General features: G+C 37.2%; 1 protein-coding gene across 1 annotated transcript in view; it reads left to right on the top strand.

Annotated features, from left to right (window-relative positions):
* Nucleotides 1-742: 742 nt before the first annotated feature.
* FSIP2 (fibrous sheath interacting protein 2) overlaps nt 743-16,034 on the top strand; it is a gene marked incomplete at its 5' end in the record, with an annotated part of 128,443 nt that continues 113,151 nt past the window's right edge. Inside the window, 7 exons of the mRNA XM_079710693.1 lie at nt 743-841; nt 1,176-1,301; nt 4,933-5,094; nt 5,789-5,878; nt 7,148-7,287; nt 8,380-8,521; nt 9,057-9,167. Of these exons, the coding sequence (XP_079566819.1) occupies nt 743-841; nt 1,176-1,301; nt 4,933-5,094; nt 5,789-5,878; nt 7,148-7,287; nt 8,380-8,521; nt 9,057-9,167 (870 nt within the window). The remainder of the gene's footprint in view (nt 842-1,175; nt 1,302-4,932; nt 5,095-5,788; nt 5,879-7,147; nt 7,288-8,379; nt 8,522-9,056; nt 9,168-16,034) is intronic.

Raw genomic sequence — 16,034 nt, 5'->3', positions numbered from 1 at the left:
CACTGTATCCTTTAGTACCCAGCTCAGATGACTGGCCCAAAGGTGTCAGGCACTTTATAAATTTTGGCTGGATGGTTGAGAGGAGGAGAAAGAGGCATAAAGGAGAAGAGCAAGAGAGGGGGCGAGGAGGGATTGGGAGAGAGAAGAGAGCTAGAAATGAAAGGGGAAGACTAGAGGGGGGTCGGAGGACGGTTAGTCCTGTGGCACCTGGAGCGGGGTGGGGAGAGGTTATGGGAACCTGGGGATGTGCTATGGTCACAGTCTACGGGGCGGGGGGGGCATGTAGAAAGCCAGGCCTCTGGCCCTAGAATGGGCTGCACGGTCACTCTTTTTTGTTTATTTTCTGCATGGAACCAAACCTTCTCGGAGGCCAGGAGAAATTACCCAGCTGACACGCCAGCAAAGCTTTATACATTTTGATTCTGAGTTGGTTTGACTGAGGGCTGTAGGGTTCAGAGAGAAAAGATATTTCGACCTTGGCGCGCTGGGACCAGGCCCCTAGTACCGATTTCCTCAGCTCTGAGGCGCCCAGGCCTCGGGCGCAAGGGGCCGGCCCTCGCGGAGGGCACTCCTGTGTGACGCCCGCACGTTCGGAGCCTGTGACGCCGCGAGGGTGGGGCCTCCGGAACTCGGGGTACCGGGCATTCCGGCGCGGTGGGGACTGAGGGACAACGACGGGAAAGGGGCGCGAGGAGAAGCGAGAGGGGAGGGCGGCGGAGGCGCAGAGGGGCCCAGGCCGGCTATGGAGTTGTACCTCAGCGCCTGCTCCAAGGCTGCCAACGTCGCCGCTGCCAAGACGGCCACCAGCAGCCTGGCCGCCGACAGCCAGCAGTGCGGAGACGTGAGTGTCAGAGAAGACTGGCCGTCCTCGTCCTCTACCAGCCCTCAGGCCTGGTGGGGTGGGGTGGGGGGCGCCGCGTACGGTCACGTGCGGTGCGTGTGGACCGTACCCGTCCAGCTTCTGGCGCCCTCGTGCGACGCGGCAGATGGCGGGGCTCGGGCGGCACTGGCCTCAGCTGGCCGTGGCGCGGCGGGAGGGAGCTGGTAACCCGGAAGCGGAGGTCTTCCCGGCTGTCTGGCAGGGCTGGACCCTTCAGTTCCTTAGGTTGGAGTGACAGTCGGTTGGCCTAAACTAACCTAAAGGAAAGACAAAACTCTCCAATTGTACCTGACAGGGCGCGCACAAAACCCACTTTCCGGGGGTCGGAGCGGCTCAACTACTGGATCTGCCTCTTGGGGTGAAGCTGCCTGTGATCCCAGGAAGCAACCCTTTATACTATACCACGAAATTAAGTGAAAAGGTAAAGTGATGTTTAATTGGCTTACGTTGGTTTCTTTGTACTTTTCGACTACTGTTAAATTCAGGCGCTAGCTACATCACGCGAAGTGCATTGAGGGAATTTGCACTCTCCTAAGGTATTGTTTAGGATGCGTACCAAGCAACGTCATCTAGTATGATTTGGACAGAATCATGGGCTAGAAAGTTTAGATTCTTAGTTCTGTCTTAATATGATTCCATAAATTATAAATTAATTTTATAACACTTCATTTATACCTATTTGTTGAGATTTAATTCACTTAGAAGTATGTTTGGTCGAAAGGTGGAAGGTTATCTGTACTGGCTGGCATTTAATGATGTTATGATTTTAACCAATAATAACTTGGACAGAACTCTCATTACAGAACACCTCTCTTTGTTTTGAGCTGAATTCTGTTTCACACACGAAGTGCGAAAGAAAGTAGTGTTGAAATGAATTCAAGTGTTTAGTCCTTTAACCTGACTTTAGGAAAACAAGGCTCTGTCTCCCTGAGGAGACTCCATGATTTGCCCCAGCCTCCCCATCCAGTCTTTTCTCCAGTGCAGAGCCTCTGCTTTTTGGAGTCTTTTATACCTGCTCACACAGACCATGTTAATACTTCTGTGACTTTGTTCACCTTGCCTCCCAAGCCTGGCATACCCTTTGCTCTTCTCCCCAACTATGAATTTGGGCCATCTTTCAAGATTCCTTCTCAACCATTACAGCCCCCCACTTAGCTTATATTTCCTTATAATTTGCATTGCCCTTGGTCTGTGTAATTTTACTCAGCGCTATAATTTTATAATTTAAATCTTACTGGGTTATAGTGTACACTGCCCTCAAACTCTTCCATGTTTTTAGTCCTCAGTGTGACCCCCTCTCTCAAACCTCCCCATTCCTTGATTCAGTACTTAACACTGAAGAAGGTTCAATACATTCTTTTTGAGCAGTTGCTTTGATCAGTATTGCAAAAAATTCTACAAGGAAGAATTCTGAGTTACCCCCTTACTCATCTAGTATTTATGATGTCATCAGAAATGAGTAGGGCCCTTCATATTTGATACTTGCCTAATAAACATGATTTCTTAAAGTAAATTTTGTTTTTGGAAAATACATAATTTCCCTTTTTAAAAAGAAGTCTCTTCTACTAGAATACAGCAAGTTAACTAAAAATATGCCAACCTCACACAATTTGACTATATACAATTTGTCATATACACATAAAGCAGCTTTCCTAAAGCATGCTTGAAACCTCTATCACTCCTTTTTATTATGTAAACTTAGCCCTGTCTTCTGTCTGCTTCCTCAAATATTGTTTGCTGTATTACCATTTTCTCTGTCAAATAATACTTCACTTGCCAACTACTTTTTAAAAAGATGTTCTCTGTTCTTTATTACATTCATTTTCCCCCAAACTCTTCATTTAATCATAATTAGGCCCAATTTCCCTGAAGACTGACTTTGTACTGAAAGAAAAAGGATATCAATCTCCTCAATGAAGTAGTGCTTTATATTTATACTTTTAGTTGTTTCTTTCCAATTATTTTAATTGACAACAGATGGGTTACCCTGACACTAGTAAATGGGTTTGTATTGGGTTGCCCAAAAAGTTCATTCAGATTTTTCGGTAAGATGTTACTGAAAAGCCCGAATGAACTTTTTGGGCAACCCAATATGAAAGGTGTTCTTTGTTTACAGGTCGCTAGTCCAGGGCTGGTTTTGAGAAATATAGGCCATCAAAGATAAAATTCAACATCTAAAAGAAGTTGACAGCTAAACATCAACATCTAAAAGAAACAATCCACTCCTTGACTCATGATTTTTGACTATTTCCCTTACAGGAAAGATACGAACTTCTTATCTGGTCTCACTGAATTTAAGACATTGCCCTATAGAATTCCCTTTTTTTTTTCTTGCCTTCTCAGGGAAGCTTTGGTAATTAGGGAATTCTACTTTACAACTTAGACCGCTTGGAAGAGATTAAAGTCTGGTATTAAGCAAGTGGTCAGAAACTTACTAGGAAGCTTTTAAGTGGATAAGGGACACTAGCATCCTATCAGGTTCCCCAGTCTCCCCTTTTGTCCACATAAGAAGAATCCTCATACTTACCTTTAGGGAGTTCTTTTTAGGGTCCCAACCCAGGCTCCTTAGTGTTCAGAATCTAACTGAGGTGGCAACCGCCAGACAGAACACAGACTGAGCACAAATTGGTACCTCCAGACAGTTCTGGATTGATGCACAATGTGTGGGGTCATATAAATTGAATTAGATGCCTGCAGACAGGGCATGTGCTCTCAGGTTTGCCACATCTCCCACACGTTCCAATTGCCTTTCACTTGAGCCAATTCCTGCTTTGACATCACTTTAGACTAAAATTTCTGTTGTTCCGGCCAAGAAAACCTAAAGGAAAGCACAAAGATAGGATGCAAAGACAACATTCGGACGACTTCCACACCTGCTTCCATCCTCTACTTTTTCCCTTTCAGAGGTTCTCCCATTACCCATTATCACTATCCTGCTATTGAAAAATTTTTGAAAAATGGACTAAGTACTCACATACCCCCCAAAATTTTAACCCCCCCTCACTTTGTAATGTTTTAACTTACAGATGAGATTAAATAATTCATCTGCTTCCTCTAAAGTAACAGATATAGCAATATGACTATTAGCTGATATTTTCCTTCTTTTATATGTTAATGACTACTTCATAAGGTTGTATTTGGTCTTTATACATATGGAGAAACCTCGATCCCTATCAGTATCCTTTATAATTGGTTCTTCAATATGTTGAACTGTATAATATAGACCTTGAATTTTTTCCTGACTGTAGTGCTCAGAAATCATTGGGTTTCTTGTATTAGATAAGAACTCAAAATACATTCTTTAATTCATCATCTTTAATATCTGAGTTTTACTTCTATTTTTTTTTTTTTTTTTTTTGCGGTATGTGGGCCTCTCAGTGTTGTGACCTCTCCCGTTGTGGAGCACAGGCTCTGGATGCGCAGGCTCAGCGGCCACAGCTCATGGGCCCAGCCGCTCCACGGCATGTGGGATCTTACCGGACCGGGGCATGAACCCGTGTCCCCTGCATCAGCAGGCGGACTCTCAGCCACTGCACCACCAGAGAAGCCCTTACTTCTATTTTTTGTCAGAGTTGTTTCAATGAATTTTTGTGAAAGATTTTCTGTTTTCCTTCATTTTCAGATTATTGAGATATAATCATGATAATTGATATTATCCCTTTATCCTTCTAATGCAGTGCCTTGATCTGGAAGAGGGAGGAGGAAAAGGGAGAATCTTAGTATTAGCTTTATACATTAAAAACAAATTTTATCCTATTCCCTTTCTTTTCCTTTCCTCCTCCGTTTTCTAGCTTTGGGTCAGGAGCTGATGGAGATTGGGGTGGGGGGGCGTGGATTAATTGAGTGAGGGTGGATTTTTAGAATAATTCAGGTCAGTGAAGAAAAGAGGTAGGGATAAGAAATTAACATTGCCCATTCCAAATTCTTCTATTGCTGGTTTTTCCCCACTTCACATTCTTGCGTGCTTTATTTTCAGTGAACAATCTGGTATTTTAATAGGTTGATATTACAAGTAAAATTCATTAATTGTATGTTTAAATCCATGTTTGCAGCTTTTCCGACCTTCTTATGGTTTTAACCTGACTGATCCTTATTGTCGACTTTTGGAAAACCAATATAAAAGTCTCCATGATCCACATTTAAGAGCCTACCATAATCGTAAAGACATCTTGATGAGATTAAAGGAAGGTGGCTACATCACCAGCAATAATAAAGTGAGTTGAAGATAATTTTTTTTTAATCATTGAAAACCTCCAAGACTTGGTATAAGCTTGCTTCTGTACCTCACTGGGTGACCTGTATCACCTTTAACTTGGTCAAAAGAGATACTTAATGGAAAAGTCCATAAATTATTCAGTATTTGGATCAAAGGAAATCAGACAGCAGTTGTTTTCTAAGTGAAACTACTTCCTCATTTACCTTTTTTCTTTGTTATATCAAAAGATGATTACCAAATAATTTGAGGATATACAAATAATTTTCCCAACTGTATCATAGTCCTCTTTCTCTGTCTCTAATGGCATGTATGCTTGTCAAGGATTATGTCCTGTATACTTTTTAAAAACTTTAGACAAAATAAGAACCTAGCAAAATCAGCCTGATAGAGTCCTGATAGACTCTATTCTTATTGTGGTTGAACATTATTACGTTGGTATTTTTTAATAGCTCCAATTGTGTGTACTCAATTCCTTATCATGGCATAAGTCATATTAATAACGTAATGTTATTTGGATAGCAGTTTCCTATTGATTAACAATTTTAGAGAGATATTACTTACAAAATTGTTAGCAACTTATTACTCGATATCAAAATGTTATTTTTGCTCTGGAAAGTAATTGCTTTGATTTTAAAATATTTGTATTTATATATTTTTGTTGTTATTCTTGTTTTGTGTGTGTTTTTTTTTAGATTGTATGTACCTTGAGGGAATTGAATAAGTACAGGCAATATCTTACCAGTTTAAAATTAGACTTTGAAAGAAACTATATAAGAGAACAAGTAAGTTAAATACTTAAATTTGTTTTTTTTTTTACATAGAGTTTGGAAGAAAGGTTTGTATACAAAGTATTGTCTTATAATATTTTACTTTGAATTTTGATAACTTAATTTTTCCGAGTAAAAATTTAGAGCCGTAGCAAATAATATTTTGAGGTTCCTATTTTGTGCCAAGAGAAGGAAAGGGACCAAGTCATCTATTAATATGCCAGTGGTAGCTGACACAGTTTAGTAATTAAATTGCTACTGAGATGTGTCCCTTCTACGTGAGCTGGGACCAATGGGAAGAGTCCATTGTAGTAGCAACATTCTTAAGCTGGAAACCAAAACAGCTTAAGTAACAGGAGAGGAACAGTATGAATAGTTATAACATCCTAAAGGTGACTCAAAGAACATGTACACTGTATGTTTGAACCCACACACATGTGGCTGTGTTCATACAGTAAAAAATGTCCTTAAAGGTGAAGTGGAATGATTGGTATACAGTGAGTGGGTAAAGTTAGTGACTTCCTTTCACATTTTCACTCAAAGTTCATGTGACAGTGTGTGCACGTGTGTGCCTGCATGAGTGAATTTAGGCGTTAGAGTCAAGAGAGTTGGGTAAAAATGAGAAAGGTGCTCATACGTGTACTTTTACAAGTTTATGTTCTAAGGTCAAGAGAGTTGTATGGAAATGAGGATGACTCCCCAGTACTTTTAAGTGTTCTATATTTCCCCCCATTTCCTCCTCTGTACCTACAGTTTCTCCTCTGCTTCTTCCATTTTTTAAAATTTCTTCAGCATGGGTAGAAAAATAAGCTGAAATATTTATCTTTTACTTTCAGAGAGAGAAATCTTTACTTTGATTCAGTTGTCCATGTCTGCAGTGGATTCAAAATAGATTTAAATGCAGTTAGGGACTTCCCTGGCAGTCCAGTGGTTAAGACTTCACCTTCCAATGCAGGGGGTGTGGGTTCAATCCCTGGTCTGGGAGCTAGGATCCCACATGCCTCAGGGCCAAAAAACTAAAAACATAAAACAAAAGCAGTATTGTAACTAATTCAGTAAAGACTTTAAAAATGGTCCACATCAAAAAAAATCAAAAAAAAAAGATTTAAATACAGGTAAACAATGTTAGTTATTTACAAAGTATGGGAATTTTACTAAACGCTAAATATGAAAAGACATATCAAACAACAGTTTTCTGAGAAATGTTTAAAAAAATTTATATATACATATATACACACATATACATACATATACATATATATGATACACACTTTTTCTTAATAGAAAATGCTTGCAAAACAAGTAAATAAACTACAGGAAGACAATCAAATACCTGGACGTTCTGATGTTGCACAGTTCCAAAATTGGTTGTTACAGGAGGGCACCCCATCTATTGAGGACCAGGAACGATTAATAAGTCACAGGTGAGATTGAAGTTAATGCATATTTTATGTATATAATGTGGACCCAAATAAGTTGGAAAATACTACAAATAATTGAAGGTAGGAAATTTGTTAAAGTACTGGATGCTATTTAACTCCACTCTTTCCGTATGGAGAGGAAGGGAGATCAAGAAGTACAGGAATTGGAAACTTGGGTGCCAAGACTAAAGATGAGTTTCTACTAGAGAAGATAGAGTTTCTGGGAGTTCAAGAGGTAATCCAAGCTGATAACTGAAGAATTAGTCAAATCCAAAATCCTTCCTATAGTAAGAGATGGTGGGAAAGTATCTTTAGCACATGCCTCTAATAATAGTTTTTATGGATCTTCTTTAAGCTCTGACAGCATTAAGTTTGAGGAAATTAATGCAAAGTCAAAAAAGGAGGTTTGGTATAACTTTATCTAATACTAATATAAGCATGCATTATCTCAAAAAAAAAAAAACCTGCAAGCTCTTTAGATATTATCTACTTACATTCAATCATTACCTTTCCATGGTCAAGACCATTTCTTACTATAATTCTTTCCTCCTCCTCCATTAAGGTGAGAAATGAAGCTGCATTACCTGATTTTATGTTCCATGGCAGTTCCATAATACAGGTTGACATACCAGAGACCCAGACTATATATGGAAGATATGTTCAAGGCCTTATAAATTACAAGGGGCTCAACACACATCTTTCTAAGGAAATTCAAATCTGATTTTTTCCAGATTTGAAGTCAGTGTTTCAGTTATTTCAGTCTTCTTTGCAAACTCATATTCCTAAGCCTATTGTGAATATGTACTGTACAAGATGTTTTTAATCAGTCTGCTCCACATTTTATCATTGTCTTAACCATAACAACAGATTCTTATATGTATAGTAGGGAGATCTGTATAATGAATAAAATATGGTGAGTTCACGGGTCAGGCTGGCTTAAAGTCCATGAACAGAGCTGATAGAAAAACAGTAAAATTCCTGTAGCTCAAGAAATAAAAAGCAAGAAAGGGGGTAATTTGGGAATATCAAAGCAGATGATGCCATAATAAGGAAAACTCCCAATTCACCTTCACTTACATTTGCATTTTTACTTAGATATTTGGATATGATAAGTAGGGAATTAGAACATCTTGAGTGCACAGCAGAAGAGCAAAGCCTAATACGGATGGATAGAGAAGAAAGACGACAGCGAGAACACACAAGAAGAAAACTTAGTCTTCATAGAAACATTGAAGAGGTGAGAGACAACAAATTTAAAATATTGAGAGAAAAATTGTGTACAGTTATTTCATTTGTAAATAATTTGAGCTGTCCATCATACTTCTTTTTTTTATTAGTTTCTGCTTTATAACAAAGTGAATCAGTCATACCATCATACTTCTTGAAGTCATTTCAAGTCTAAGCATTTTACCCACATTGATCGTTCTTCACAGCTATGATATGCATGTTGTTACATAAAATGAGGATGACACCACAAACTACGTATATGAGCTAATATCTGCTCTTAAAGTGATGATGGTGAAAGTAACTAGATATTGTTTAACTCTCCTATAGCCCTCAGTGTGGAGAGGCAAAAATTTTAAATTTAGCTTTAGTTAAAAATAACCATCCCTGCATTCCTAATAGGAGTGCAGTGAAGGAAGCGCATTCTAAAGCCAACGTATGACTTCAGTTACGCTTGACCTGATTTCTGTTAGGCTCTTGACTTGTTCTAACTTGCTTGTTGGTTTATTGTGAATACATACTGAATACAGTAACATCGTGCTCTTTAGGAATGGGAGACAAAAGAGATGTTACTTCTAACAAGGATTGGAGAAGATGTTAAAAGAGAAGCTAGGATAGAGGAACAACTGCGTAAAAGCAGAGAAGAGAGTGACAGGAAGGTAGGGTGAGCTTTAACCTCTAATTGGGGCTGTTTGAGGAAAAACTTTTGATAGTTTTGATTTTTGAATGTAGTTCACTTTGTGCGATGGTAGAATAGTTACCCCAAATGATTTGTATTATACAGAACTGAAAGTTATAAAAACTTTTGCTATATTTTGGTCATATTGCAACTATAATATAAAAAGTACTTCTCTATTTTTTGATATAACTACTTTAGACTTTATCTCACACCATAAACTACACTTGTAATTCCTATAGAAAAAATGACATAACTGATTGTTTTTCTTAGAATCAGAATTTCTTGGAGAAAGTTCTCAATTTTTCCCCACCAGTTAATTTTTTTAGAGTAACTGTTTTGAACCTTAAATAATATGTAATATTTTATGATTCAGAGTATAAATCAGTATAAAGAGAAAGAAAATTCATTTGTAATCCCAGCACCACCCTATTTATTGGTATACATACACACACAACTATATACACATACATTGCATAATATTTCTATGAATATTTACATATTGCAATAAATACATGTTATTGTTCCTTATAGGCTATTTTGTAGACTGCTTTTTCATTTAATGAAATAACATTGACAACTCTTCATGTCAATAAATATTAACCTAAAATAATCTAATCTAAATGATTATTTTACGTAGTATGTTGTTGACAAACCTATATGTAAGTGTAAGATTAACATAATTTGGTTATACTGCTATCTACTGCTATATAATTTTTTAAATATTGGAAATTGAAATATGTTGGTAATCTTTTATTCTACCCTTCATACATGTACCTTTAAGTATTGTCAGGGATTCATTACCCATATGGCAAGCTCAGCTTATTCTAATTTGCTATAATTATTATTTTCTAGTATTTAATTTTTCACCACTTTTTTATTGGAGTATAGTTGACTTACAACATTGTTAGTTTTCAGGTGTACAGCAAAGTGATTCAGTTATACATGTACATATATTCATTCTTTTTTAGATTCTTTTCTCATATAGGTTATCATAGAATATTGAATAGAGCACCCTGTGCTATACAGTAGGTCCTTGTTGGTTATCTATCTTATATATAGTAGTGTGTGTGTGTTCATCCCAAGCTTCTGATTTATCCCTTCCCCCACCACGTTTCCCCTTTGGTTACCCATAAGTTTGTTTTCGATATCTGTAGGTCTGTTTCTGTTTTGTAAATAAGTTCATTTGTTTCTTATTTTTTTTAAATTAGATTCCACATATGAGTTATATCCCATGATATTTATCTTTCTCTTTCTGACTTCACTTAGTATGATAATCTCTAGGTCCATCCATGTTGCTGCAAATGGCATTATTTCATTTTTTATGGTAGAGTAATATTCTATTGTATATATGTACCACATCTTCTTTATCCATTCCTCTGTCGATGGATGTTCAGGTTGCTTCCGTGTTTTGTCTACTGTAAATAGTGCTGCAGCGCACACTGGGGTGCATGTATTCTTTTAGATTATAGTTTTCTCTGGATATGTGGCCAGGAGGGGGATTGCTGGATCATATTGGATTGCTGGATCAAAAATAGAATCATAGGGCTTCCCTGGTGGCGCAGTGGTTGAGAGTCTGCCTGCCGATGCAGGGGACACGGGTTCGTGCCCCGGTCCGGGAAGATCCCACATGCCACGGAGCATGGTTATTTATGGTTTCCTCTGATGTGCAGAAGCATTTAATTAGGTCCTATTTGTTTATTTTTGTTTTTATTTTCATTACTCTAGGAGGTGGATCAAAAAGATATTGCTGCAATTTATGTCAAAGAGTGTTCTGCCTATGATTTCCTGTAAGAGTTTTATATTGTCCGACCTTACATTTAGGTCTTTGATCCATTTTGAGTTTATTTTTGTGTATCGTGTTAGAGAGTGTTCTAATTTCACTCTTTTACGTGTAGCAACAACATGCCCTAGGTTTCCTCTTAATTTTTGCCTGATCACATTTGCTTTTCAAGGAGTCTTGGCCAATTTTAGTGACATCTAGTGCAGTGGATCAAATTATGGCACTGGGAGTGTCCACTAAACATGACCACTGATGGTAGGCATGGTAACACCACAGGCTACCTGAGGCATCTTAATGGCAGGGCTATTTGAATTATTGATATTTCCAATGCAGCTATTCTAAACTGTCTTTTTTGAATCATGTTTTAATATGAGAGGTTTTCAATTCATTTGTATATGTTTCTTAATATATTTATATTTTTTGCTTTCAGATTTGATATTATCTGTATTTTTACTCCAATTTATGTGCTTAAGTTACAGGGTTGTCAAAAACTTTAAAGCGATCTGTCTTGGCTTCTTTGTCAAAAATCAGTTGTATTAGTCTAAATTTACTCCTTTTCTGCTCTTTACCCTATTTGTCTGTTATACTGCCTTGATTATTATACCTTTAATAATTGTTTAAATCAGTAATGTTAGCCTTCCAAGTTTGTTTTTCTATTTTGAAGTTGTTTTGGTTAATCTAAGCCCTTTACATTTCTGTATAAATTTTAAAATCATCTTGTCAATTTCTGCCAAGAAATTTTGCTGAGATTTTAATTGGAATTGTATTGACTCTGTAGGTCAGTTTGGGCAGAATTGATCTTTTGATAATACTGGGTCTTCCAACTCATGAACCAAATACCTCTCTCCATTTATTTAGGTTTTCTTAATTTTTCTTCTCGTGTACTCATGTAATTTGAAGTGTACAGCTCTTACACATCTTTCGCTAGATCCATCTCTATGTATTTCATGATTTATGCTATTGTAATTTGTATTTTTAATTTCAAATTCCAATTGAGGTTAGGATATAGAAAAGCAATTTTTAATATTAATTTCATATCTTGTATTGATAAAAACACTTATTAGTTCTAGTTGTTTTATTCTAGGTACCAATCGATATTCTACATGAATGATCATGTTGCTAGAAATAAAAGTTGTTTAATTTCTCATTGAACATGGATGCCTTTTTATTTTAGTTTCTTGCCTGACTGCACTGACTAGAACCTCCAATATTATGTAGAATAGAAGCAATTATAATGGACGTTATTATCAATTTTTTTTGTCCTATCTTGCCTCTCTACAGACATAATAGGCTGCTTGACATTGTACCAGGCTTCACTGATATGCTTTTCATTTTGTAATTTTTAAATTGAAATATAGTCAGTGTACAATATTATGTTAGTTTCAGGTGTATTACATAATGATTTGACATTTGCATACATTATAAAATGATCACCACAATAAGTCTAGTAATCCTCTGTCCTTATACAAAGTTATTATGATATTATTGACCATATTCCCTATGCTATATATTTTGTCCTTGTGATTCATTTATTATATAACTTGAGGTTTGCACCTCTTAATCCCCTACATCTATTTCACCCACTTCCCACCTCCTCCCTTCTGGAAACCACCTGTTTCTTCTCTGTATCTGAATCTGTTTTATTATGTTGTTGTTCATTTTATTTTTTAGATGCTACACATGATATGCAGTATTTGTCTTACTCTGACTCATTTCACTTAGCTATAATATCCTCTAGTCCATCCACATTGTCACAAATGGCAAGATTTCATTTTTAATGGCTGAGTAATATTCCATTGTGTGTGTGACCACATCTTCTTTATCCATTTGGCTATGGATGGACACTTAGGTTGCTTCCATATCTTGGCTACTGTTAATAACGCTGCAGTGAACACTGGGGTGCATGTATCTTTTGTATTAGCGTTTGTACTTCCTTTCGTTAAATACCCAGAAGTGAAATTCCTGGGTCATATGGTAGCTCTATTTTTAATTTTTTGAGGAGTTTCCATACTGTTTTCCGTAGTGGCTGCCACCATCTAATAATTTACAACCCTACCAACAGTTCCTTGAGGGTTGCCTTTTCTCCACATCCTCACCATTTGTTATTAGTTGTCTTTTTAATGATAGCCATTCTGGCAGGGGTGAGGTGGTAACTCATTGTGATTTTGATTTGCATTTCCCTGAAGAAAAGTCATGTTGAGCAAGTCCTCTGACCATATTTAGGTTGGCTTGGTTTTTTTTGTTTGTTTGTTATTTTGATGAGTTGTAAGATTCCGTTGCGTATTTTGGATATTAACCCTTTATTGGGTGTATCGTTTGCAAATATCTTCTCCCATTCAGTAAGCTGCCTTTTGTTTTGCCAATAGTCTACATGTCTGAAAACGTTTTAGTTTGTTGGAATCCCATTTGTTTATTTTTGCTTTTGTTTTTCTTGCCTGAGGAGACAGATCAAAGTAATAATAATAATGCTAACATCGATGTCAAAGAGCATACTACCTGTTTTCCCCTAGGAGTTTATTGGTTTGGGGTCTTACATTTAAGTCTTTATTCCAATTTTGAATTTGTTTTTGTATATGGTATGAGAAAGTAGATCAGTTTGATCCTTTCCCTGTAGCTGTCCAGTTTTCCCAGCACCATTTATTGAAGAAGCTGTCTTTTCCCTGTTGTATATTCGTGCCTCCTTTATTGTAGCTTAATTGACCATATAAGTGTGGGTTTATTTCTGGGCTCTCTTCTGTTCCAGTGATATATGTGTCTGCTTTGGTGCCAGCTCCATACTGCTTTGAACTGTAGCTCTGTAGTATACTTTGAAATCAGGGACCATGATTTTGGTCATCTTTCTCAAGATTGTTTTGGTTCTTCAGGGTCTTTTGTGTTTTCTTACCAATTTTAGAATTATGTGTTCTAGTTCTAAAAAATGCCATTGGTTAGGGTTAGGGATTACATTGAATCTGTATATTGCCTTGGGTAATATGGTCATTTTAACAATATTAATTCTTCCAATTCATGAGCACAGTATATCTTCCCATTTGTCTTCAGTTTATTTTATTAATGTCTTATAGTTTTCAACTGTAAGTCTCTTACCTCCTTTGTTAGAGTTATTCCTAGGTATTCTTCTTGATGCAACTGTAAATGTGATTCTTAATTTCTCTTTCTGTTAGCTCATTGTTAGTGTGTAAAAACAAGACAGATTTCTGTATATTAATTTTGTATCCTGCAACTGTACTGAATTCATTTACTAGTTCTAATAACTTTGGGGGGCATCTCTAGGATTTTCTATATATAGTATCATGCCATCTGCAAACAGACAGTTTTACATCTTCCTTTCCAATTTGGATGCATTTTATTACTTTTCTTGTCTGATTGCCATGGCTAGGACTTCCAATACTATATTCAAGAAAAGTGGTGAGATGGGGCATCCTTGTCTTATTCCTGATCTTAGAGGAAATGCTTTCAGTTTTTCACCATTGAGTATGATGTTGACTGTAGGTTTGTCACAGAGGGTCTTTATTATGTTGAGGTATGCTTCCTCTGTACCTGCTTTGTGGAGGGTTTTTTTTTTTTTTTATCATAACTGGATGTTGAATTTTGTCAAAACTTTTTTCTGCATCTAAGGAGAAAATCATATGATTTTTCTTCAGACTGTTAATGTGGTGTATCACATAGATTGATTTGCAGATATTGAACCATTCTTATATCCCTGGGATAAGTCCCACTTGATTGTGGTGTGTGATCCTTATAATGTATTGTCAAGTTCTGACTTCTAATATTTTGCTGAGGATTTTTACATCTTAGGCTCACCAGTGATAATGGCCTGTAATTTCCCTTTTTTGTGGTGTCTTTGTCTTGTTTCAGTATCAGGGTGATGCTGGTCTCCTAGAATGACTTTAGAAGACCCTTCCTTCCTCTTTGATATTTTGGAATAGTTTGAGAAGAATAGGTGTTAACTCTTCTTTAAATATTGGTAGAATTCACCAGTGAAGCCCTCAGGTCCTGCTGGTTAAACTTCATTGCTGGTATTTGGTTTGTTCCTATTTTCCTCCCAATTCAGTCTTGGGAGAGTGTACATTTCTGGGAATGTATATTTCTTCTAGGTTGTATATTTTTTGGCATATGATTGTTCATAATAATCTCTTATCCTTTGTATTTCTGTGGTGTTGGTTGTAACTTCTTTTTCATTTCTGATTTATTTATTTGGACCCTCTCTTTCTTGATGAGTCTGGCTAAAGGTTTATCAATTCTGTTTATCTTTTCAAAGAACCAGCTCTTACTTTCATTGATCTTTTCCACCTTTTTTTTTTAGTCTTTATTCCATTTATTCTGCTCTGATCATTATGACTTCTTTCCTTCTACTAACTCTGAGTTTTGTATGTTCTTCTCTTTCTAATTCTGTTAGGTGTGGGTTAGGTTCTTTATTTGAGAACTTTCTTGTCTCCTGAGGTAAGCTTGTATTGCTATAAACTTCCTTCTTAGAACTGCTTTTGCTCTGTCCCATAGATTTTGGATCATTGTGTTTCTGTTTTCTTTTGTTTCCAGGTATGTTTAGTTTGATTTCTTCAGTGACCCATTGGTTGGTTAGTAGCATGTTGTCTAGCCTCTACATATTTGTGGTTTTTGCAGGTTTTTTTCTAGTGGTGATTTCATTGTGGTCAGAAAAGATGCTTGATATGATTTCAATCTTCTTAAACTTATTTAGACTTGTTTTGTGGCCTAACATGTGATTGATCTGTGTTGGAGAATGTCCCACATGTACTTGAAAAGAATGTGTATTCTGCTGCTTTCCGATGGAATGTTATATGTATATATAAAATCCATTGGGTCTAATGTGTTATTTGTTTTGTTTTGTTTTGCGGTACTTGGGCCTCTCACTGTTGTGGCCTCTCCTGTCGCGGAGCGCAGGCTCTGGACGAGCAGCCTCAGCAGCCATGGCTCACGGGCCCAGCTGCTCCGCGACATGTGGGATCCTCCCAGACCGGGGCACAAACCCGTGTCCCCTGCATCGGCAGGCAGACTCTCAACCACTGCTCCACCAGGGAAGCCCCTAATGTGTTATTTAAGGCTAGTGTT

This window comes from Hyperoodon ampullatus, assembly GCF_949752795.1.
Source record: "Hyperoodon ampullatus genome assembly, chromosome: 8".
In the NCBI taxonomy this organism is placed as follows: Eukaryota; Metazoa; Chordata; class Mammalia; order Artiodactyla; family Ziphiidae; genus Hyperoodon; species Hyperoodon ampullatus.
The sequence above is the reverse complement of the archived record's forward strand: the minus strand, read 5'-3'. Positions and strand labels throughout refer to the sequence as shown.